Here is a 26,362-nt window from a genome sequence, read left to right on the forward strand (position 1 = left end):
TTGCATATGCCCCTTCAGAGATCAGGATCACTTGCAAATCAATGCAAAATAGTTGTGAGTGATCACCTTTACCCTACGATGAAACATTTCTATCTTGATGTTTTCTTCCGGGATGATGGTGCTCCCCACCTAAAGGGCATGAAGGGTAACAGAGTGGTTTGCTGACTAGTAAAGTCATCATGTTTCAACACATATGAGAGCTGTGAGGAAGCCTTCTCCGCCACCAGTGATTTAAAAAAAACTGGATGAGGGAATCCTTTGGAAGTGTGGTGTTCCTTCCTTCCAGTTCGAAAGACTTGCAGAATTGGTGTCAAGGTAGATTTAAGCATTTATGATGGCACCCAGTGGCCCAGAACCTTACTGAAACTCTTAATGCTGGGTTTTCCTGGAACTTGTCACTCCTTTGCATCTCATCAGGACACCTGTCTCAGATCTTTCATATCCACCACTTTCTTCACTTTTTCTCTCCTTTCCAGCAACATTATTCTCACTGCAATAACAGAACTGAAGGTCATGGTTCTTTCACCCCGTAGTCTGGCTTTTGGTGACCTCCTTGGATCAAAGGGTGGAACATTAGTTGATGTCAGATACAGATATATATGTATTCAATACTCTGGTTCTCTCATTTGGCAACTACCATGTGATGTGTGTGTTTGTGGTATAGATTCTGCCCGTGTGTCATAACAGGCTTAAAGCTACAACCTTTTTGAAATGTGCAAAGGATCAAACGCCTGTTTAAAGTGCTCCTAATGACAAGCCCACTAAGAATTATAGCCAGCTCTGCAGTTTCTTCCGGCTCTGCAGATTCATTTAACATTTTCCAGCGCACTGTTTTGGATTTGCTGCCAGCAGCTTTAGGCTACTATTTTGGTTCACTCTCCTGGTGCTCATCAGCATAATTCCCAGATGCACTGGCAGCTGTCTTCCAACAAACAAGCTCTGGCAAACGACACACTACCTGCACAGTAACAAACAGCCACACAGTGAAGCATCCAGTTAAAAGGAGACAGCTTCTCTCTGGGGTTAATTGAGATAAAGCTAAAAGTGCTGGATTTTCCATTTAACATGAACCAGAGCTCCTAGGGGAATGCTTGTGTTGCCCCTTGCCTGCTGAATGTGTAAACTGTCTGGGCTCCTGGCTCGCCATTTTGACATTTCGGGATAATAAGTCAAAAATTGTGCCTGCTGTTGGCTGGGATGCTCGCAAGTGTCAAAAATAATTACCGCCAGTAATCAAAAGCAGACAAAACAATTACACGCTTTAAGTTTAACAAGCTCGATGTGCTCGTGCATGGACGCGCGCGCGCACTATCCGTGTCAAATGCCCTTGCCTGCGTCGTGCAGCTCGTTACGTTTGATCCACGCGGAGCTCCTGCGCTTCCACGCGGCACAGACGCGCAGAGCGGACAGGCAAGCGCTGCTGCTGCTCATTCTGCTGCTGATTCCACGGGGGGAGGGGGGACTCGGCTCGTCACAGTCCCCATCCAGTCACGCTGAAACAGTGTGGGATTCCTTCACTCCTCGATCGGGGATGCGCATCTGGACCGGAGAGTGTCCAGGGGACAATTACGCATCGAATCACTCCACTGTACCTCTTCTTGTCGTCCTGCCCCCGCAGAGGAAATAAACACGTCGGCTGAGGACAGTTTGGCTGTTTTGTTTTTTTTAATACAATGGCAGGCGCAAAGTGCCTTCTGAAGACGCCGAGGTAAGACATCTTAATTATAGTAGCTTTAAAGAAAAATAACACGTCGACGAGCGCATATTCCAAAACGAAATCCTGTCTGTGCAGCAACTGATTTGAGAGCATGTTGTTCAGACTTCGTGGTGTTTTTCTTTCACTCGAGTGGAACTTTAATTTTATTTTTATGGGGGGGTGGGGGGTTCGCACAGAATTTTGATGTGATATTTTCGGATATGGTGTTTTAGGTAGTTTAAGTCTACGTAAAAAACATGTACCAGTGCGGCGTGTAATTCATGTTGTATAGGCTCCAGATGTACAACGTGGGGATTTCAGTGCTGTGCAGAGTGCTTGTTTACTGTGAGGAAAAAACGCACTAAATCCATGCAGTGTGACACCAGAGCTGCTTTCAGAGAAGGCTATTGGCTATTGCCAGTGCTCTGCCGTTAATAAGATGTTTTACCCAGCCTGGCTTAGTTGATAGAAATGTCTGACAGTGGCAGCAGTCACGTTTCCAATAAACGTTTTTTTTTGTTTGTGTTTTTTTGGGGGTTTTTTTGCCCCTTTTTGGTAAGTTTTAGTCTTCTGCTTCATGTAGTCGAAGCTGAAACTGAAGGCTCGTGCAGTCTATAGACCTTAATTTGCCACGCTGGTTATTTTGTGTTGTGGATCCCTTTCGAGAGACGTGGAATCTCAAAGATAACGTCAAAAGTTATCAGGTTGTGGACCAGTAAACTGGCCCGCTCGTCCCCGAGCATGAAATCCTCAATCGTACAAGCTTTCATAGTGAATTACAGCAGCAGACCCGGGGAGGGTGACGTGTCTAAAAACCAGACATTGCAGGGGGTTAATTGTGTCCTCACTTCAGGCTGATGCCTGTTGGTTACCTCGGGCCCGGGAGCACTTGAGCGCACCAAACTGTCAGTCATCACCGTGTCGTGATGGAGAGGTCGTTAGGTGCAAAGATTAGAAAGCAGGTCGCGCGTGACAAATCATTTCCCCTCGTCTTCTTCAGTTTTCTGTGAGAAACGCTCATCGTGTGCATGAAAACCACCAACAAACCTCTTTATGGCGTTTTTCCATTCTCGTTTCTTTCCCTTTAAAAGCGTTTTCCCGCGTCCATTTTTCACCCTGCATCCATCTAGTTTTGTGCAAGCATCCGACAAATTCACCGCAGAATCATTGCCTGTGTGTGTGTGTGTGTGTGCGTGTGTTCAATGGGTGTTTTGATGAGCGCCTTGCAGACACAGCAGCCTATTTAAAGCACATCATATCCACTTATCTCCAGTACATTATTTTATCTTATTTTATTTTTTACCAGTGGTTCAGGACATTTACAGCAAACTCATTTTTCCGGTGACACAGTTTATTTACATCAGACATGTTCATTAACTGCAAATAGATACAGTTGTGTGATTTCCCCCCTGGGAAGAGGGGGGGACTTTGGAAACAGAATGCTTTTAATTTGCTTTGAAATATGTGGATTATAGAAAAAACAGCTGTTCCTATTTAAATATGCATCCCCTGCCTCTTCATTTTCCAAATTGATCCTCATTAATGCCATTCCGGATAAGCTTCGATTTGGCTTATCTCAGTGAAAGCATGCATAGAGGATAATGACGCCTTTCTGAGATTTTGGAGTTTGCTGTGTTGTTTCGTCTCGTTGTGCACTCTGACGGGCACGCCCGTCACTACAGTTTGTCGAATAGTTTTGTCCTGCGCTCCAAATAAAGGTCACATGTTGTGATCCTTTCCTGCTGCTGCTTTCCAAGTCAAATTTTTGGATCTGGCACAGAAGCTCTGATGTTTGGACTGTGCACTGCCATTGCTCCATGCTTGTTTGATATCAGTTTATTTCAGATAATGGAAACCACTTTAGAGTCTCGTGAATACCATGAAAGCCTCCTGCTAAACGCAACAAAGGTTTGGCTTTACATTTATGCAGAATGTATTTGTACATCTTGTTCTGGGGGAGAAGACCACTTTTTTTTTTCTTTTTTTTTTTAACAAATGATGCGATAAAAGGGTCTTGACATCCACAGACAATAAATAAATAAATCAACTTCAGTTATTCATGAGAAATGTCGCTTTGGTTGGATATAACTGTTACATTTTCTTGACTGTAGGATCAGGGCTCAGGCATAGGTAATGGGTTTGGATCCTGTCTCGTTGGGTTATGAAGGGTCGAGCTGAAGTGAATGAAATATTCGGTGCAGAATATTGAAATGCATCTCCCGTCTGACAATAACTGTTTGCTTAATTCAACAGATGAGTGTCCCAGCTTTACAGTTCGAACAAATGTGACAGTCAATGGGCCGCTCCAGTCAGACCAGATAACCGCTCTTTACCGATTCCAGATTTTTTTTTAAAAAGGGAAGTCTTTGACGAGAACTCGCTCTGACAAAGTCAACTCTGTGCCCTTTTGCCTTACAGTAACTTCCAGTCATCTGCCATGTTTGAAGGCTCAGAGTCTATCGAGGTGGAGGGAGGCAGCACAGAGAGCGCAGTGCCATCGTCCATCAGCGCCTGTAAGAAGGTAAGACTGGGTGTTCAAAACCTGTCTTGATCATAGCATCTTGTGTATAACAGGATGGGGGGTTTGCCTGTTTCTCAGCTCATGTTTCTGTGCACCTGTCTGTCATATTTGCTTTGCCATCAGTCTATATGTTTGTTTCTAGCAGTGCCAGAAATTTTCATTTCCTCCTCCTGGGTGCCAGTGACACTCAGGGGTTGTGTAATAAGAGGAACAGCCAGGCCCTCCCGGGTCAGCCCAGTAGATTTATCACATCCCAGTGCCATAGAGACAGGACGAGAAATAATACAGATCAGTGGGCTGAGGTGGTGGCTTAGATTGAATTTCCTTTCAAAGTGTGTGTACCGTAGATCTGTTGTGTGTATGTGCCTGACTGTACATTATGTATGTGCGCTGGTGGAGTCTAATTAGCCTACTGCTCATGTTCTTAACTGACTTCCACCAAAGTGTCCTGTACAGACAGAAGGTGATATCTTTCTTATAATTGGGCCTCTGGCTCCGCTGACCTGTGGCAGCAGCCTTTGATATTATCGCTCTCGGCGAGATCAGCTGAGCCTGCGTCACTTTTACCTGGCTGAAGGCCTGCACAGATGGCCCGTTCCAGAGGGTGCAAGCATGGGGGGGACATGGTTTGTCACTAAAAATACATAGTGAGAATGAACAACGCAGTCACGTGTCAAAATAATTGCACAAGAATGCTATTAATGTATAAAATGTGATTTTAACCTTTTATCTGCTGCACTTGAGTAGTACAAAACAATCTTCTTTTACAAATGAAAGATCACAAATACATTTAATGAGGTCAATACCAATTACTGTCATAAGAGGGTCACTGATTTTTGTAACTGAGAGGTTATTAAAACAGCTTGGCCAGTAGTTACAACACACCAGATTATTAGGGAGAAGAACATTATAAATAACCAGCTGCGTGATTTTACGTTTCATCCTAGGGTTTCATTAAAATATCGCCTCAGGGAGGACACAATAACTGTGACTGCTTAGCTGACAGATTTCTGATCCCTAGCTGCGGACACTTAAACTGAAATAAATGTCCTAGAGAAAGGTCAATTGATCCCATTCTCCTGAAGGGAAAACACAGACTGGCAGATGAAAGTGGATGGGTGACTCAGAAAGTGTGTGTGTGTGGGGGGGGGGGGTCATTCACTGTGTGCGTTGGTGCATCTGAGTAGAGTTCATCTGTGTGCTTCAGGTTCTGTGCAGTAACAGTGTGCTGGACTCATCGGAGTACTGGCTGAGGAATGAAAAGGCTCTGTGCAGACTGGGCCTGCTGGATGACGACACGGAGGGCGGCTGCACCATGGTGAGTAGCATACGCACCGTGTTGGCAACAAAGTCTGACCACATCGGCTCTAGTGTTCAGTCTTGATGTTCAGCGATGGAAAGGAAATGGTTTGAAATTTAAGGCAGGAACGATGTGAAGGCCCATCTTCAGTCTGCTTCCACTGAGCGTGTCTTTAAAAACAGATATTTTACAGCAGGCTTGTGGTAGCTTCTTGTTGCTATTTAACTGGAAGGTTTTGCTCATAAGGTTTCATCTTTTACAATAACTTTGAGTAGATGCAAACTGTGCAGCTCTATTCTGCTTTCTGCTTTTGAAAGCTCACTTTAATGAGCAGGGTCTTTGATAATTGTTTATCACTTCTTTTTGTTGTTTTCATGTTTTAAAGTAGTGGAACATAGTATAGCTAGAATTGCGCAACAGCCGGCGATTCTAGAAGTGTGGGGAGTAACGGGGCTGTTAGGCACTTTCAGTGACATTAGGTCTGTCGCGTGAACACTTTTCGCACGTCATTTCAATTTGCTGTTTTGTTCACTTTGTGAAATTGTAAATTAACAGAGTGAAAACACGGAGTGGAAGCCTTTTATTTTCCTTAGCGTCACTCTGTCTTATGAATTGCAAATTGAGTATGAATTACATCCAGGATTTGCATCTATCAGGGGCTAAAAGGCACTTAGTTCTTGTTTGGGAATGACCGGTGTTTGATCCTTCAAGCATATCAGTTCAATTTTACACCATCCGTTGAAATGTGATATAAACTAGATCAACGCTCTTAATAAAATGCTTTACCCCGGAGTCTCATAATCTTTAATGTAGGTGGGACTCATTAAGGAAAGTAGCTGAAGTACACAATCTGTTCTCTCTAATAACACCAGCTGTTTCTCAATAAGAATGGCATATTCTTTCACGCTGTCACAGCCTAATAATAAGTCTACATTCAAGCCCCTCAGGGATAAAATTAAATTTCTTACCTTCAGCTGCAGAATATCTCTCGACTCCCTGCTTCTTGACTTCTTTTTCTTTAAAAAAAAAAATCCCATTTATATGTAATCTACACATATTTACCAGGAGAATCACAGCAACACTTCTAAATCACCGGTCACATCTTGCAGCCTCATCTCATGGACTGCAGGACCAGCTCTATGGACCAAAAGCTGCTTTGCTTTCCACGTCTACAAGTTCTAATGATTCTACTGTCAGTTCATAGCACGCAGGTCATCTGCAGCGAGTTGTCATTAAGTTTTTACACATGATGTACACATTCAATGTCATTTTCTGTCTGAATGGTACTGCATCCCACAATCACATAAACAGACAGTTTCCTTGTGCAAAGTTGATGTTGAATTGCACCGATTTGTGAATAACAAAGCCAATATTTACGGGATTGACTGTCCAACATGCTCTGTCCACTGAATATTTCCAGTAGTTTTTGAAGTGGAATTTAATTTCCTGATGTGCATTTTCTGATGTGAGGAAGGGCAGTCGTAGAAAATATCCCAAACTGATTCTCTCCAAATCATCCAGATTGTAGGTGTAAATGTTCTTAATGGTTAACATGATAAGCACTACATCAGCATGTTAGAATCACAGATAATTATGTGTGCCTATGCCAAGAGGCACACATATTACTATTCGTCGGATTTATTATTATGAGGTGAACTGAATTTCAGGTAAGAAGTTATGAACTGCACTCTATTTGGGTCAGATATAAACCGAGTTTAGGTGTAGTTTATTTTCGTTGTGCTGACTTTTTACAATCAGTTATAATAACTCGTACTGCGTGCTAGCTAGCACGACGGAGTTTCTATACAGCTGTGTGCGCGCTAAGTTACTGATGTTGAACTTTATGACAGCCTCCCCTGTCATTCTCTCGCCTGTTCAAACTTCAGTCATGAAACTGATCAATGATCGGCTTTTCTCTCTTGTTTGTTTATTGCGCTAAACAACAGCAGCACGTTTAAGCTTGATCAGCTGTTGTTAGAATTCATTTGATTTTAATTTCTAGTATCAGCTGATGTTTGCTGGAGCCACAGCTGTAGAAGCGGCTGGTGGAAACCAGGAGATGACCTTACCGAATCATTAGAGCTGAACTGGTGATGGAGAAACAGGTTTACCTTTTTTTTAGGTGACATGAATGAGTTGAAGGGAAGTTATGAACTATTTCTGAGAGAAATAAACACCAAGCTCCTTTTTTATTTAGCTGACAGCTGGTAACTGTGCAGGGGCGGATCTAGCAAAGCTTTTGCCAGGGGGCCAGGTAGGGCATCTTACAACCAAAGTTTGTATAATAATACACAAGATTGGCTGTAGACCATTGTTAATCATTCAGAACACTGTGTAAAAATAACAAAAAACAAAAAGTGAATGCAAAAGTGCATAAATATTTATTTTACGTGATTGATGTGTGTGGCGGGGCGTGGTCTGCAGTGCCGCTGCAGGGGAGGTGGACCCACCTGAGCGGCATCTGCAATCACGCCTCTCTGGCGTAGTCTGTGCTCGCTCGGCTGTTTTTTGGGTGTGTGTCAGGCTGTGAGTTGAAAAGCTACAGCCGGCTGTGTGGGTACACCAACTATGTGTGAAAAGTGGTCCATAACGTAATGCTTCAAAGCGTGTTCATGCAAACATTGTCGGGTCTGCCGTGGTACAATGGGACTTCTGCTCATGAAACTATGTGCACAGCGTCTGCAAATCGGGGCTGTACAAAGTCACTTCATCTTTACCCAAAATTGTAAGCTGTCATCTGTGAGGCGCGAGCGGTGTTTGTTTTTACCATAGTTCATGGTGGAGAATGGCTGCTCTGCTGAGTTTTGCTCTCTGTAGCTGTATGAATGGCAAACTACACTGTTTACCAGCGGCATAGGCACACTTAAAATTTCTTCTGAAATTTTCGCTTTCTAGTTATTATTATTATTTTATTATCGCCATGCTAAACTGCAGTGTCACAGACCTGCTGTGGATTTTTATCGTTTTATTGTTACTTCTGTTGCTCTCAGTTCACAGCACATTTTTGAGGTTAGCATTGGGGGTTTAAGTGGGATTTGACAGGTGTGTCTGCAGTGAAACACAACAAACAACAGTAACAGGGTTTTCAAGCCTTAGCTAACCAGTGCCATTGAACTTACTGCAGTTTATCCCCACTACTGAATCAATATACGAGCAAGAGTTACTTTTAATTTCTATAATTATCTCTGTCACAGGCTAAGATGGTCAGTTTTATGTAGCTAATGTAAGTGGCAGTAATACACCACTTAATAAGCAATAAAGTGCTTTCACATTGTTTTCCCCATCCATAAAAGATGCCTCGAGTGCTTGGTAATCATTACCAAGGTAACAGGAATAGCAGTAATTTAGCAAAGAGCACCGTTCTCACACTCATGTCACACTTCGTAAGTGTGAGCAGCTGCATGCTGAATTGAATGTTCCTGCAACCACCCGACACGAGCTGTATTCTTGCAGATGATGTGCACAAGCTTCGAACAACTGTGTTTTGTCAGTTTTCTATTTCACCGAGATCCCAACATTACTGTGTTTCACATACTGAACCTGCATTTTTCATCAAAAAGCCGTTTAAGGTCACCATCAGTTTAAGCCAACTTGCTTCAGTTTGGTTGTCTTTCACAAACAAAACATTTGAACAGCAGTTGGTTAGGGTTTCAGAGCTGTGTGTCCGAGATGATCCTATTATCTCCTGGGGGTTTTGAGCTTTTGCCTTATAGGAATTACTTAGACATACACTGACCCTTTTTTTTTTTTTTTTAAATTATTATTATCTTTGAGCATGTTTAATAATAAAAATAATCCAAAGTAACAGAGTTGCAAGATTACGTAGGGGGGAAAAAAAGGGACGGGATGAAAAAATGTCTACTTTAAGTTTAATAGATTTATAGAGGGCTGATGATCTGTACATCGCTCAAAATGCACCCGTTATCCACTGGTTGCACAATCGTGAAAAAATAAGTACACGCATACAGCTTTCATAGGAGTTAAAAGGACAAGTAGCAGCCACTTTCTGCTAATCAGATGCACTGGAATCATCAGCAAGTGTGCGCACCCCTATTAAATCAGAAAGTTTGGCAGTTTCTGGGTCTGTAGCATCAATCCAGACACAAACTGCAACACAAGACAATCCAGGGGTGGATGTCCCAGCAAATTCACCTTAAGGTCAGACGGTGCATTTCTCAGAGCAAACGTAAAAAAAACCCAAATGTGTTAAATATTAAAATTCAAGACAGTACAATTGGAAAAAGACTGAACAAGAATGGCTTGTGCGGAAGGGTTGCCAGGAGAAAGCCTCTTCCTCTCTTAAAAGAAGATGGCAGCACAGCTTAGGTTTGCAAAGTCACATGTAAACTATAAGACCTCAGGAACAGTGTCTATTGGACAAACAAGATCAAAGTGGAAATGTTTGACCATAATGCAGAGCGCCATGCTTGGCAAAAACCAACCACAGCATATCATCACAAACATTTCATACCAGCTGTTAAGGTGGAGGGCTGATTATATTTTGCTGCCAAAGGATCTGGGTACCGCAAAATTACTGACCCAACCATGAACTCTGTACAGCAGATATGTCTCTGCTAAGGTTCTGAGTCATCCAGGTCATTTTAGTCTAAGGAGGTTGGAAAGAAAAGCATCTGGACTTAAGTTTCCTTGAAGACCTTTCAGCTCTCATCCAAGAAGCTTCTTCAGTTCTAAGAGCGATTGGTGGAGAGTCCCAGCCCTATGGGAGTGTCCCCAAGTGGGTCCCAAGAGGACCCCCAATGATCCTCTACCTAGTCACACGAGCCAAGGTGTGAAAACGTGTGTGGGTCACAATCAGCCAAGGTTTCAGGTGAAACCTAGCCCCACCCTGTCATGTGATTTTCTGAGGTCAAATGGCCCAGGATGTGAGTGGGCGCTGAGGCTTCTGGGAAGGGATCTCAAAACTGGGTTATAGATGGCAGACAGTTGGTGTCGTAAGCCACAGGCCTCTGTTCAAAGATGGTCATTCACAGTGGACATAGATGGCTTCTTTCACTCTTCTCAGATGAGAGGAGTCTGGGAGCATCTGGGAAGTCCAGATGCGTTTCTTTCCAAGCTCCTTAGACTTTGCAGAGCAAAGTATTCAAATGTGAGGCTGTCTTTCTGACAGCTAAAACCTGACCATAACTGGATCATGCAACAGGACAATGAATCCAAGCACACCAGCAAATGGAGAAAAACAAGAATGAAGTTGCTGCAGTGGCCCAGTCAAAGTCCAAACCTCAACCTGATTGAAATGTGAAAGCTTATATATGCATAAATGCCTGTAAACATCAATGAATTGAAGCAAATGATGTGAGGGACGGAGGGACTTTTTTTGCTTTCCATGAAAAGCTGTGTGTGACCAGTGCCAACATGAAAATAAAGACGACTCTGCAGAAGACTGTTCTCAAGCTCCTACCTGAGTTTATAGTTTCTACCTAAGAATTATGCAGACAGTGTTAATTTTTCTTCCATATAACGTAAGCCCTAGCATCTTAATCTTCAGTTTTTGTATAAATAAGACAATGGCCATTTGTTTTCTTTACTGTTTTCTATGAATCAGAGAAAAACATTAATACGACTGCAAACAGATGAGACCCGTCCCCTTGGAGCAACGTTCTCGGACTACAACATGACAAATCGCTCTCGTGACTCTCAATTCGCCATTCAGCTTTTCTGCAGCTTGCACAGAGAATCAGTCAAACTGGAATTTACAGTTAATGCCACCATGAAAGAAGCACAGGGATGAAAATGTACTTTTATATACAAATATATGTACAGTTTAAACCTTGATATCCAAAGGCCAACAAGTCTATTAGGTTAAGTTTTCTAAGGAATGATCGTTTGAGTGAGGGAACGGGGGAAAAGCATCAGTGTTTGTGTGTTTAGAAACAGGAGTAGTCTAAAATAATGAGTGTGGAAGGCCAAAAACTGTGAGCTAAATAAAAGATAAAAGCTCTGGATTTTCTGTGTTTCGCTCCATAATCCACCTCTGGCTGCATCGCGTTGTCACCTTTGATCATTCACTCATGTTTTAATGCATGAAGTCACAGAGAAGTGTCATGTTGCCGCGATAGTCACACTGAATTTCATCACACCCATGAGTGCTCTGACAAGATGAGCATTTTGAAGAGAAATGCAGCACCTAATTTTTTTCTCATTTGTGAGGCAAATTGTTGCCTTCCCTCTGCGAATTTCTATTGTTCTATCTGCTACTTACATTTATTTACCTACATGATTTAAAACTAAGCTGTTCATAAAACTCCAGCAATAAAAGAAGAATTGGAGAGAACAGAAGTCCATATATTTAAACTAATGTCGGCATTTTTCACATGCAGGAAATGTGTTTCCCAAACTGACACGAGAAGTTTAAGTTAGCCTTCAGAGCCTTTGCCGAACACTTTCCATTCCTCTCTCCATCCATCTTCCCCTTTGAACTGCAGTCCATGTAGGAAAATGACCTATTCATCACGAGACTCAAACACTTCACACTTGGGTAGTGTGTCGTGTCCTGACCTTTCCCTTCCTGGCAGAGAGAGAAGGGGGGGAAACAGAATAAATATGCCATCGGCCACGGCAGCAGCGCTGACTTAGAGCAGGATCGGAGCAGGAAACAAAACCTCCTTCATCCAAGACTTAAACCACTTCTCGCAGTTTCTTCTTTAGACTGTCCCTCTTTTTGACAGATTTTTGCCTATGGTGCAAAGCTGTGGTCTAAAGTCCTCCTATTTTTTGTCTTTATATTAGATTGTGTGTCACTAAGTCTGAATATTTATAGTTGAGGCAAAGATGAATTTGTCTGCTCAGGGGCCACAGTGCAGAGGCATCCAAGATTTTATTTCCCTCCCTCTTCCCAAATTGTTTTGAGAGACACTGTATTTCCAAAAGTATCTGCTCACCTGCCTTCAAACGCACATAAACTAGAGTGACATACCATTCTTAATCCATAGTGTGTTGGAAATCTAGTTTTTAGTGCATGTTTATTTAATATTGATCGTATAGTCTTTGTTCAATGTGTAGCTTGGACGTGGTCTTAAGTGATGTGTAGCTGTCTCTGGAGCTGGAAGCCAGCCTAATGTGCAGTAACACATTTGGGAGGTGTGTAATTTTATGCACTGGCTTAATATCTTGCGTTGGCTTTAGCACACTGACTTCGCAAATTTAAAACAATGCATTTTGAACCTGGACACACACATTTCTCTTAGCCTTGCAAAGGTGACAATAGAGATAGTAAAAGCAGTGGAGGAGGGAAAAAATAATAATTATATATGAAAATAATGGCAATAATGAAGTTGCTTCAAAGCACTTACATTTACTGTAACGTCTTATTTAACAGATTTAATATTAGTATGACTACTGTGTTTCTGTGGCTGCGTACCAGAAGGGATTTGGGGTTGGTGATAATAGGATTACGTTTCTGGAGAGAGGAAATGGGAGTGTAACTGTACAACAGATGTAAATAGAAATAGCATTGATTAACTTCCTACGCACTCTCATCCAGTGATAAAGCCAAATCATTCTTTGCATTGCAAACTTTGTGATAAACTGTATTGTTGGCTCATCTCAGCACTTCTCCAAATGTGTAGACACAATTGAATGTATGCGTTTCAAAAACGGAAGCATCACCTACCCGGGGCGTTCAGAGACCTATAACCTACTTAGTCATTTTCACCTCAGTCCTTTAAGGTTTGAGATCACTTAAAAGATCCTACTGACATGTTTCCACCTGTATTTACTGAAAAATATGACCCTTTGGTGAATGTATACATCGGTCAACCCAACTGACGTATATAGTAAGAAGAATCAGAAGACAACGGCTGTATTTGTCGCCTTTCTGATTTCTTAGTTTTTTGCGTCACACTTAAATGTTTCAGATCATCAAACAGATTTTGACAAAGCTACTCAAACCTACCTGCCCTGTGTAAAAGAGCATTGTCCTGCCCTTGTCCTCTAAACCTAATGACTGGTTCTGCCAATCTTGGCAGCAAGAACTGCAGTCAAGATATTTTGTGTTAACTGGCAATGGGTATTAAATCAGCCACATTGGAGGGTTTCCCCATTTTTCTGGTAGCGAGCAGAATTCATGGTTCCATGGATTACAGCCCAGGTCCTAAAGCAGCAAAGCAACCCCAGAACCATGTTTGCCTGTTGGTGTGATGATCTGTTTATGAAATGCTGTTAGTTTTACAGCAGATGTAACAGGACTCAGGCGTTCCAAAAACATTAGGGGGTTGCCTTGTCAGTCTTAGGATCATCATTGGCAAATGTGAGACAGGTCTTTGTTTTTCTCATTGGGACTCTCCGTTGGCAGCCATTTTTGCTCAGTGTCCTTTTTTTATTGTTGAAACACGAACTTTGACCTTAACTGTGACACGTGAGTCCTGCAGTTCTTTAATGTTGTTCTGGCTTCTTTTGTGGCCTCCTGGATGAATTATCAATGCACTCCTGGAGTAATTTTGGTGGACCGCCCACTCCTGGGAAAGTTCACCACCTTTCCAAGTTTTCTCCATTTAAGGATAATAGCTCTCACTGTAATTCACTAGAGTCCCAAAACCTCCAGACAACTTTTTCCAGACTGATAGATGTCAGCTTTGTTTTTCCATCTGTTTCTTTAGATCATGCCTTTCGAGATTTTTGAGTCTATTCACTTTGTCAGGTTCTATTTAAAGAATTTCATGATTCAACAGGTCTGTCAGTAATCAGGCCTGGGTGTGGAAAGCTAGCAGCTACCTTTTCATACACAGTGTTTGTTTTTTTTCCTCTCAATAAATGAAATCATAATTTAAAAACTGAATTTTATATTTACTCAAGTTATTACTCAAGTAAACTTGTTTGAGCTGAAACATGTAAGTGGCAAGCGAACAAATACTTTTTCACAACATTGTATGTAGCATTCTTTTAGCCTGGGGCGCTAAATTCAGCAGCTCACTGCCAAGCAGTGATGGTATAACGCTGTGTGATTCAGCAATAGAAAGGCACAGCTGATTAAAATTAACCTTTTTCACATCTGGATTTGAGAATAGTACATGTTGTTGCTTTGTTGTTTGTTTTTTATTTTAAAGCTATATCTGATCACACATATCAAATAGGAAGCGACTAAACCTGGCCAGTCTTGGTGTGCAGCATGTGTGCTTTTCCTTTATGGCCTCGTGGACAGCTGATGTTATGCATTTTATAGGCAGGTACTTAAATGTACGACCACAATTTCAGGCTGTTTATAATCATCAGTCTGTGTGAACAGCATGCCAGTCTGGTCTCAACACCAGCACAGTGTAGCTTGCAAAATTAATATGGCAGAGCCACTGAGCCTTGATGTTCTCCCCCCTCCCTCAAAAACATAGTTTGCATTCACTTACACTTAAAATGGATTATAATTAAAGTTGCCAGCTACCGAGATAAGTCAAAACACATTACAGGAAAGAAATAAAGGAAGCTTGGGACCATGTCCATGTGTTTCCTTTTTTTTTTTTTTTTTTTTTTTTTTAAATTACATCACCAGTGGAAACACAGGACATGCAAAATATACCTGCAGGACAACTGCATAAAAAGACCAAAGTAAATGTCTGACAAGTACTACTATTTATGTAGCATTATTTCAGTAATTAGTTCACGTTTGTGGAATTTATTATTTTTTGGGGGGGAAAAAGATGAGGAGAAAGCGTAAATAGGGTTAAATGTTCAGGATATATGTATTTTAAGGCACGAGGAAAAAAAGAGCCACTCTTAAAGGAAAAAGAGGAGACAGCAGAACCAAGAGCAGCAGCTGTGTGTAGGAGGATCAGAGTAGAGAGGGGGGGCTGCTTTGGAGGAACGAGGCTTTGATGGACAAAGGACGCAGAATGTTTGTAATGATTTCTTATATTGACCATGTCTGTGCACATAATGTTGTATTGAAACTCTATCTGTAAAGGCTCTGTTTGTTTGTGTGTGTGTGTGCGCACTAGTACAAAGAAAGAAATGTGCTTGCTTGACAGTTTGGCTAAATAGGATTTTATGCATAAATAAGTCAGGACAATTGTACCCCTGTGCAGGATGTGTGCATGCCTGCAGAGTTGGGGTCATAGATGGGCACGCACTATAAATCTAACTGTATCATATAGAAGCTAAAACTGTACAACTGCCCTGTGGACAATTTCAGCAAGTTGACGAGTATTCTGTGTTTAACATTTATTTCGTCTGTATCAGGCAATCCTCCGCACATTCACACACTATATATTCCTATAGGCTCAAAATAGAGGGGTGATATGTTATGCTAGTGATCATCAAGCAGTTCTCTGTAAATGAGACATTTACCTGTATAAAGGTTAAATCAAAGAAAAATGTAATCTCTGATCAGCTACATCATAAAAAAGCCCCCCAAAATAGCCAATGGTCCGCTTGCTTGTTTGTTAAGCAGTATCAAACATTTCACAAGGTTAATTCCAAAAATAAATGTGCAATTTAACACATGTTTGGCTTCAAAGTTCAGTATCTGACTTGTTTTTCCTTCAAGTCTGTTACAACAATGGCGAGGACATCTAGCACCCAAGCTCGATGGTAAAACTGAAATTTGTGTTCCTTCTCTAGTAGAGGTCATCTCTGACTGTTTTGGTTTTGGTGGTCTGTCAGCACAGGTAGTCAGAGTCACCCCGAGTTCCCACGCTGACCGCCTGGGCTGAAGCCGAGCACAGCTGTAAATTTTCACGGGTTGAGCACCTAGTGAAGCAAGAAAGCGTGGGGAGACGCTCAACAGCAGGTCTTAGCCAGAGTTCTGACACGAACACGAGCCTGCGTGTAGACGTGCACACCCTTAAAAAAAATTGACAATTTATTTTCACAATACTCTTAAATCACACCGTTACTTTCTTTCTTTCAGCTGTTTGATAGAAATGAACCCCTTTGGCTTTTTGTTTTCTGAAAGCTCTCGTTGCTTTCACTGTGTTACTTCTGGTTCAGTTTGGTAGGTAGCAATCAGCTGGTGAAAGCAGCAGTCAAATCTCAGACGGAGAGGGAGTATTGATCTAAGACTCATGAGGTGGTCAGACACTCCAAATGAGTGTTAATATGCTCTGCGGCTGCTCGGCGGGCTCAATAAACCACCTCGAAGGTGATTATTGTAAATGTCAGCATATCCAAGGTTTGTTACTCCATCAGTTAGTGGAACTTTAACCATGAACTTCACTTATAAAATGAATATAATTAGTAATAAGCTACTTTTATCTGTTAATCAGAGCTTCACCGCAGCAGGCAGCGCTGCATATTTGAGTTAAGAGATTTGTACACGTCGTTCCTGATGCAACTCCAAATAGGTTTGTATCTCCTCCCACGCTCAAACTGGGGATCTTTGACTTTCTAAGCAACCGTGTAAACCACTACACTATGAAGCCATAATGCAACTACTGATATAAAATAGAAGTCAAAGCTTATAACCCCTTTTTACTGGCTGTTGCTCAAAACTGGAGCCCATTATTCTTCATCAGGTTATAACATCAAACCATTTCTTTGTCCTCTTTATCTCACCCACCTGGTCAGTCCTTCAGAGACGGGCTGACGCACCTGCGTGTTGTCCACTATGTCTGATAGAATCAGAGCATGTCCCTGCGCTTGCGTCACCATGAGACGGCTGAATGGTCCTCTCCTTTCCCAAATGTAGAACAACCTCATCTCGACTCTCGCCGTCTGATAGTGTTAAATTGCTTCAGTCCCCTCTCAAGGTCACGAGTCTGGATCGCTCGTTTTGTTCTGCCTGTGGGTTGTGCGCAGGCGATGTGTTGGTAGATGGGGGTGGGAGGGGAGATGTCGTGTTGGCTTTCTCTGGGAACATTTCCAAATAATCAGTACAAGCGAATACTGCTGAGACGTTCATAAGCTAGGGAACGGAATCAGCTGTTCATCCCGTGATGAGCAAGTGGACAGAAAGTGAAAAACATCACAGTGAAAGAAGTTAAAAAATCAATTATCAGCCTCCTTTTTGGATCAGATTAGGTTCAGCATGTGGAAATATTTTTGTACTGGTGTGTAATCTAATGCCTGATGTGTATCTCACTGGCATTTAACGGCAATTGTGACAACAGAAAAGGTCGTCATCACGCCCTGTAAACTGATCTGAAAAGACGAGCAAATCGGCAAACTGCTTTCACTCCTCGCTGAGTAGATTGCTCTGATTATTTTGATAGCGAGCCAGCAAAGGAGAATGTTATAGGTGACACATGCGGCCTATGAAGGGCACCAGACAAACATAAATGAATGACTAAATATCCGTCCATCCATAATTAAATAAAAATCCACAATCCTCATCAGGGTGCGACTGGAGACTTTTCATAGATTCTGTCATTGTCAGCTGCCATTGACTTCACATCTTTTCTGTTTGGCTGAATCCGTTTTCGAGCAGCATTTTTCATCCTATTAGCCTTCATAGTTTGGAAAACATTGTTTGACTGGAGTATAGCGGATTGAAGGCGAGGGGGAAATTGGCCTTTCTGAATGTGTCACATTATCCTTTTGGCTGAAGGATATTTTGACTGCTTCCATCTGACTTTGCAGACAGTGTTTTTTTTGTTTGTTTTTTTTTTGTTTTTTTGTCACTGCCCTTTCTTTGAAAGTTACCAGTCTTTTGTTTCTTTTAACCCTACCATTTTCTTTGATGAAGCCCTGACTGTGTTTTAGAGATAGGAAAAAGAGCAGAAGCAAATTCTCATGTTGGAATATAAACTCATGAGTACATTGGCCTATTTATCGCAGCAGTTGTTGCTTCACTTTAACATCTGCAGCTAGAAAATGTGACATGATTTCCCACCAAAATTACCCAAAAAATACATGTGGATCTGTTGTGGCTTCTATACTTTGACATGGCTTTCTGGGACTAGATCTTCTTTAAGCAAACACCGATAAATGAGGAAAAGATGAAAGTCGTGAGGTATGTGTGCCGTCTCACAACTGCTGTTTAAAAGCCTAGCAGCAAACGCCAGGCACACCTCAGGAGGTTCAAGGGAAATCATTTCAAACGGTGATGGGCGTCAAAATGTGGTTATTTGAATCTATATTGTTTTTGCAGGTCTGTAGAGGAAAGAATGGGGTTAGATATCAGCAGGTAGAGCAGACGTGGAGGTGGCGGCAGTGAAAAGGAGAGCTAGCGAATTCACTGAGAGAAGAGAAGATACCACAATAACTAAGAATGACTACATTTAATGAGCAACCAACAGTGTGCTAACATTTAGATGTTAGACACTGTGACCATTCATGATCCTAAAAAATTCAACAACAAGAGCCAAAATTTTTTTAAAAATGAAAACAAACTAGACTTGGTTATTTGTTTTTTTGTTATCTACAATCCCACAGGGATTTGTGAGGACACAAAATATGCAAACCTTATGTTTCAGTATTTGGTTCCACCCCCTAATCCAACAATAGGTGCAACTGAATATGTCCAGTAACTGTGGATCAGTCCTTCGTTGGAGTTTTTGGCTTGTTCTCTGTATAAAACAGCTCACTGTACAGCTTCAGTTCTAGGATGTTGGTAGATTTCCTCACTCGAACTGCTTCCCTCAGGTCCTTTTATGTAATTTCTGTTTGATTACGGTCACGTTACAAAACGTTAACTTTATCCCCCTTATCTATCTTCTATAAAACCACTCGCATCCTCAGGGTGGCTGTTTGCCGCATGACCCACTTTCTCTATTGCTTCAATTCATATCCTGACATTTTCATTTAGAGTTTGCTGCTACGATTCAGAATTCATTGTTCCATCAATCGTGGCAAGCAGCCCTGACCGAGCTGTAGCGCAGTCAGCCCAACGCATGGCACAGACATAACCAGGTTTCCCCTTCTCCAAACATAACCTGTTTGGAGGATTCTTTTTGTCACATCCATCCACAAGACATTTTTTAACAACCCTCTGGCTTGCCACCATGACCTTTAAATGCAAACTGCAGACAGGCTGGAGGATTCTGTCTGGAGAGCAGCATGTTCTCCATGCAGGGCTGCAAGGAGGACATACAGAGCAGGAGTCAACAAGAGTTGCTTCCCTGGATTCCTTTGTGACCTCCCAGACTATTACACACCTTTCTCTTCAAGTGGCTTTTGTCGATCAAGCGCAGGGTCACCCTCCTCTTGAATTTCCTTCATTCTATTTCTCTGAAATTGCCTTTGTATTATAGTTATTACAGTTATGCACTCATATATACCTGTCCGTTAAACAGAAACAGAACAGCCAATCACATCAGGCCAATAACTGAAAACTACTGGTTCTAATTTCACCTTGCTAATCCTGAATGTTTTCATACTTTCCATTAACAATGACAGATATGTAATACTCACTTTCTGAGTATCTATAATTTCCTTCTCTTAAATTATCATCAGATTTTTTAAAAAAAAAATTATATCACATTTTGCAGAGATGTAGAAAACCTGAAAAGATTCACACAAACTGTCAGGCAGCAGTGCATCCTGAAATATCCTGAAACATCCTGAAATCGTGATTGCATTGCGAACATATCGCTCTGCCCAAGGCACTTCGAAGCACCCTGCACATTCATATTGAGTAGGGGTAATACTCAAGGTGAACTGCACTCCCCTTCCAATGCTGTTGCAGCTGAGCTGTATTCATTTAGCCACACAGGACAAACCTGGCTACGCCAACTTAGAGCAGAGGCTGTGTGCTGCAGAATCAAACAGCAGCTATTGGACAGTCCCGGGGTCCCAGCACTGACATGAGAACTCCATCACAGACCATTAAACCTGCAGTCAGAGCCGAGGGAACGCGAGACCGGCAGGGAATGAAAGACGGGGACTGTGACAGACACGCTGTGAAAGCGTGGAGACAGCTGAAGAGGAAAAGCGGAAGAGGAGAGACGTGAGGAAAGAAAATCATTTCTGGTTTACACCTGATCCTACCAGCCCCTCTGAGACAAGAACATCTCCTTAGAAAGGCCTCTGTCAATATGACAATGTGGTGGACTGAACAGACAGCTTCTGTAGTGTAGCTGATGGACAGGCAGTGCAGAAACTTCAAAATTACTGTAAAATCCCGTGATCCTGACGCCCTCTCTTTTTCTTCACTCTCAGGTCTGTTTTGTAAATCTGGACCCACAGAAAACTGACTGTCGTGATGACAAAAGCTTCAAGGTGAGCAGATTTCGCCTCCACTCTCATTTGTTCTCTCCTTGCGCCCTCTTTTTTTTTTTTTTTTTTTTTTCCTCCTTCCTTCCCACTTTTCATCTCTCAGGAACTCTGGTCCTTGTATTTCACATACGATACATGCATTGGCTCAGTTGCCATGGATTCAAGATCATTACCCAGAATTAGAGGGATGATTTGTGTAGATAATATGCAGATTTTGCAGTCTTTTGCAGCTGGTGGTAGCGGTGGTGGGCGATCAATGATCGTTCCACATGGTTCAAGTCCTCACAGGAAGGATTTTATAATTATGTCTCTGACTTGGAACTGCAGAGAGCACATTATGTTCAGCTTTGAAGTGACTTGACAAAATGCTTTGTTATTATCATCTAGTATTGTCTCTGTGCTTGGATTGTGTCTTGCAGAAATTGGCATCGGTGTCTCCAGACCTGCCAAGGCTTGTTGAGTTACTAACCGTCCACCAGCCGAAAGAAAATGAGATCCTACTGCTCGGTGGATTAGAAGCCACAGAAGCTTGCCAAGCACACCCACACCCCTCAGCTCAGGTAAGTTTGTAGTGGTTTTCTATTCGTTACAAGTATTTCCAGCCTTTGGATTGACTGGCCGAGAACACAAGCTGTTCTCGTACAGCAGCGCTGTGTGATTAGATGTGAACCTTTTGTGCTGGGAAAAAGACCCCACATGAGGGAGTCCATTCGTTTTATGGAGCAATTCTTCCATTTTTAGTCTAGTAAAAGCATGTCCTCATCCTTTGAGGCACACAGCTATCTTGGCAAACACCAACTTCAGGTTTGACTTTTATTTTTGTGCAAAAAAAGCGATATGTGTGTTCCAAATATAGTCATGTGAAAACTGGGCCGGTAACAGACAACTGGTTTCAAAGTATGTCTGAATACAAAGCAGCAAACATCAAGAGTAAAACATTTCCAAAAAAAAATAACCAGTCTGATGAAAAGAGATTTGGTTTGAACTTTTTCAATGCAAAGGATGCGTTCACACTTAATTCATCCAGATGCTACCGCAAATACGACTTTGTTCGAGTCAGATTTGTTCAGCAGGTGCGTGTAAAGAAAACACACCTGCAGGTACCGAGCAAAAAGTGGCTTTTAATTCCATACTCTGAATTTTTAAACGGCAATAAAAAATACATGCAGACACGTAGCTAACTAATAAGCCTTTCTGTTGGTGTATTTGTCTTTAAATAAAACATTCCCCTGTTGCCGTCCCTTTTTTTTTTTTTTTTTTTTTTTTTGAAGCTCATCCAATAAATAAATGTTTAAAACTGCTGAGAATCAATAAACAGCCCTAGGAGCCTACACAGCCTATCCGAAGCAATTCACAGTATATCAAATATAAGGAAGAAAAACAGGCAATAGAGCTGTATAATGCTTTAAGAGATTTATAGTCGAGTTTGACTATGATATGTGTTAACTGTGCTTACCTATGTGTTGTGTCTGTAGTAGGTTTTTAAATACTTTTAGACCTTTGGATACATTATATATTGAGTATGTGTGAGTGTACATGAAATTTGTCCGTGCTCCGTTCAGGGCGGGCAGAGATGCACAGGTGTGTGCCTGCTTCAGTGTTCGGGGAAGAGACTCTCCACACAGCCTGGTAGCATCATCTTTGAGATCAACAAGTTCCTGATTGGCCTGCAGTGGGGAAAAGAGCGACAGTGTCAGCAGGGCAAAGCGGCTGGACAGCGCCTCGATGATGACACCAATCGCTCCATCTCGTCCATAGAGGAAGACTTCCTGACGGCCTCAGAACACTTGGGAGATGACAGTGAGGACGACGGCTTCAGAAATGGTGAGTATGGCAGGATTTGTTTTCAGCTGATGGACTAGGGTAAAAATTATAATTGTTGTTGCTCATGGAAATGTATTTTCTCTAAGGGAAAATTTAATGTGACACACAGTCAGTGGAGGGTAAATCAGGATAATATTCTACTGTTGATGTGACATTTTGGAAACCGGTGGTGCTGCTTCCTAATCAGTGTAGACATTTGTCATTCTCTCTTTCCACGGCTTTTATTTTTTCCCTGTCTGTTCACAGAGCCAGAGAACGGTGACCTGGGAGAGAGCGTGCCAGAAGCTGCACAGAAACACTGTGTCAGACTTGCAAGTCATCGGGGACAGCTGGCACGTCATCAGCACAGGGAGGATGCCGAGGTGAAAAAGGAAGGGCATCAACGCGCAAGCATCCAGACTAAAGAGTCAGCGGGGTACTACGCCACCAATCTGGCTGAGTCGGTACTGCAGGATGCCTTCATACGGCTCTCTCAAGATGAAACCTCCTTTGCCTCAGAGGCAGCCATCAGTGTGTCCCTCTCTAGTTGCCCTCCCAACTTCAAGAGCCCTTCAAAGACTAAAGAGCCTTCCCAACAGCGCACCTGCTCTTTTGAACTCCCTAAAATTGTCATTGTTCAGAGCCCAGACAGTTCTGACGGGGCTGCAGAATGGCCGGAGAACCAGGTGCCTCATGTGCCCGACCACGCTACCAAAACTGGAGAAAAGCAACAGAATGAGACGCAGGCTCATAATCCCCACGACAATGGCGGACACGCATCCAAACATGTAGAGGTGGCTTTGGCCTGTGCTGCCAATGTTATTGGCACTATTACTACCCCGCAGCTAACAGAACAGCTCGCCATGGAGTCCGCTTCGGAAGAGGACGCAGATGAGGAGCTGCAAGAACCAGAAGATAAAGGGGAGTACTCCTTCTCCTCAGCTATGTGTGGCATGGCTCAGGTAGCCGGAGCAGTCGCAGCTGTGGACTTAATGGAGGAGCCCGGAGACGGCGGCGATTCGGACACAGAATCCGCTGAAATTTACACGGCGTCCCGCGGTCTGCTGTCTGCTGCCGAGGCCTCCGCAGCCTTCACGCTGCATTGCAGCGTGGCAGAGGGAACCAGCGTTGAAGCATTTCGTGCCAACATTGCTGAAGTCCTGCATCGGGAAGCAGCTGAGGTGCTGACTCAGCCACAAGGCTACAGGAGTGTAGCCCATCTGCTGGAAACCACACATAACAAGATAGTAGATGGCATTACGTTTTCGAAAAAAAGCTACACGGATGAAAGGGAGGTGGATGAATTAATAAATGAAGTGGCAGACAGTCTATTCAAGCATGCTTTAGAGAAGGCAAAAAAGAAAAAGGAACTGGAGTGTACTGGGAAGGAGGCGCCAAGCTTTCAGGTATTTCTGCAGGACAGTGTCAACAATCTGCTGTTTGATATTCTCTGCCTGACACAGAAAAAGATCAGCCACATCTCCACGTGTGACCAAGGGTCACGCGACACACAAGAGGGTGATGCTTGTGTTAAGGAACCTGCTAACATCAAGGAGGATGCCAAGGATCCATTAAGCCAATTACAGTGCTTATTTGGGCATAATGAGAATCTAAGCGGCGTGCTGCACTGCACAGATAAGTTATCCACAGTTGCAGGGCTGAAGGAGAAATATGCGCTTGAGGAAGGTGATGTCATTGCATCGTCCTCAGCAGCAAACATCAAAGAACAACAGCAGCAGTCATTGTGCAGACAAACTCAGTCTAAACCCACTTCCTTGCCAGCCAAAGACTTTTCTGACAGCCAGCAGGGCAGTGGTGCAATCAGAGAGCCTTTAAGTGAAATCCCAGTTCAGGTCACAGAGAGGAGAGGACGACTGGGGACAGGCAGTGACAGCAGACAGGCCTCTCTGACACCTCAGTCCTCCCTGAACTCTTTCAGAATAGACTCAGAGTCCAGGACACCGATTACTTGCTATGCTGATGATTTGGCTTCCACAGTGGTGTCTATGGCCACAGAACTTGCAGCAATCTGTCTAGAAAACTCCACTGGGAAACAGCCCTGGTTCTGTGCCCTTAAAGGGTCCTCTGCTGAAGTCCCCGAGGGCTATTTGATCCCTGCTTGCCGCACAGTACTGAGGAGAAAAGAGGGTCAGAACAGCAATTCAGCTTCCAGAAAACATCGGGCGCCCCGCCTAAGTGAAATTAAAAGGAAAACTGAGGAGCAGCCAGAGCTAATGGAGCGGCTGGTCAACCGGGTGGTAGACGAGTCGGTCAACCCTGACGAACCGCAGGACCCATTTGCCCTCTTTGCCTCTGAGGTCACGGCTAGGATCCTGAACTGCCCTGAACTCAATGTGGTGGATACCTCCAAAACAGGCCAGCAACGCAGCAGACTGCAGTGTGAGAGGTGGAGCCGTGGGAAGGCATCCAGTTATGAGAGCATTCCAGAAGAAGACGCGGACCCATCCGGCACACCCAACACCCTGGGCCCGGGCAGCCGGTTAGGTCAGAACTTGAGTCGCGGCAGCTCGATTTCTAAGCAGTCCAGCTGCGAGAGCATCACAGATGAGTTCTCTCGGTTCATGGTTAACCAGATGGAGACAGAGGGCAGAGGCTTTGACCTTCTGTTGGACTACTATGCAGGGAAGAATGCCAGCAGCATCCTGGCTGCTGCTGTACAGCAGGCTGCATCGAAGAAAAACGGCCACCTTAATGTCAGGGCGTCATCATGCCTGTCTAAACAGTCGAGCACAGAGAGCATCACAGAGGAGTTCTATAGGTTTATGCTTCGGGATATGGATAAGGAAAACAAAGAATGTGGCATTGCAAAGACTAAAGAGTGGAGCAACAGCCTGTTCCCACCTCCTCTTAGAACACCCTTCTGTATACGTCAGTCTTCGGTGCCAGACCGGCGCTCCTCAGACTCGCGGCTGACTGTAAACTCGCCCATAAAAGCGAACTCTTTTGATGGATTTGCGCGGAATGTGCACGGGGACACACTGAATATCTTCCCCACCAACTCTGTGTCAGCCACAGGACTGTGTAAGTCAGACTCATGCCTCTATCAGAGGGGTAAGACTGACCAGATCACTGATATGCTAATTCATGAGACCTGGTCAAGCTCTATCGAGTCCTTGATGAGAAAGAACAAGATCATCGCTGATCCTGAAGACAGTATTGATTTGGAAGCTGCAGGAGACTCCCAGCCCCATGTGCAGCAGTTTGCCAATCGCCTGGCAGCTGACATAGTGGATATTGGCAAATCTGCGCTTGGGGGACAGCAAGATGTAGGTGGAGGTGCACCTGGGTCACATCCACAGGCGCACATGCCTGTTGGTGAAAGGAGGAGGGGGTTCAAGCAATCCCATCTACGCTGTAGCCGAAGTAGGTCGAGCCAGGAGCAAGCTGGCAGCATCGGGTCCGGGGGAAGTGACAGCGGTTCAGCCTGCATAAGGGGCCCCAGAAACGTGCCGCTGATCCACATCGAAGGAGATCAGCGAGATGAAGAGACTCTCTCAAACCCCGAAAGAACAGGGGGACATCAAGAAGCATCCTCAGACACGTCAGCTACCAAGCATACGGAGAGAGCTCCCCCCAACAGCAGCAGGTATTACACTGCTCACAGGCTTTTGTGTGAGAGTCCGACCCCTCCTTCACGCAGAGTTTTCTTTAATAACCCTGCAGCAGAATAGTCATCTACTGGATGTGAAACGTAGAGATCGATCTCTCTGACAAGAGTAAGGGAGAGAAATAAAAAAGTGCTCGACTATTTTTAAACATCAAGTATGAAAATCTGGACTAAACACATTAAATGCAGGTGTACAGTGCTATTTATAGAGTTTGATCAAAGCTTAGCGGGCACGCAGAGGATCTATTTACTGGGTGAACTAATCTATTTTAGCAGGTTTGGCTAGGCTGTGACTCACATTGTCTGGGTGATGTA

The 26,362-nt window shown here is 43.3% G+C and overlaps 1 protein-coding gene across 6 annotated transcripts in view; it reads left to right on the plus strand.

The window, feature by feature from the left end:
* sphkap (SPHK1 interactor, AKAP domain containing) overlaps positions 1 to 26,362 on the plus strand; it is a 123,345-nt gene that overhangs the window by 91,194 nt on the left and 5,789 nt on the right. For 5 of the 6 annotated variants that reach the window (XM_063492745.1, XM_063492747.1, XM_063492742.1 and 2 more), the window contains exons 3-8: positions 4,115 to 4,217; positions 5,425 to 5,535; positions 20,560 to 20,619; positions 21,036 to 21,176; positions 22,179 to 22,440; positions 22,687 to 26,026. In XM_063492745.1, the coding sequence (XP_063348815.1) occupies positions 4,115 to 4,217; positions 5,425 to 5,535; positions 20,560 to 20,619; positions 21,036 to 21,176; positions 22,179 to 22,440; positions 22,687 to 26,026 (4,017 nt within the window). Of the gene's footprint in view, positions 1 to 1,381; positions 1,709 to 4,114; positions 4,218 to 5,424; positions 5,536 to 20,559; positions 20,620 to 21,035; positions 21,177 to 22,178; positions 22,441 to 22,686; positions 26,027 to 26,362 lie in introns of those variants that run through there. The other variant, XM_063492744.1, reaches the window with a different exon arrangement.

The sequence above is a fragment of the Pelmatolapia mariae genome, linkage group LG14 (assembly GCF_036321145.2).
Source record: "Pelmatolapia mariae isolate MD_Pm_ZW linkage group LG14, Pm_UMD_F_2, whole genome shotgun sequence".
Taxonomy (NCBI): Eukaryota; Metazoa; Chordata; class Actinopteri; order Cichliformes; family Cichlidae; genus Pelmatolapia; species Pelmatolapia mariae.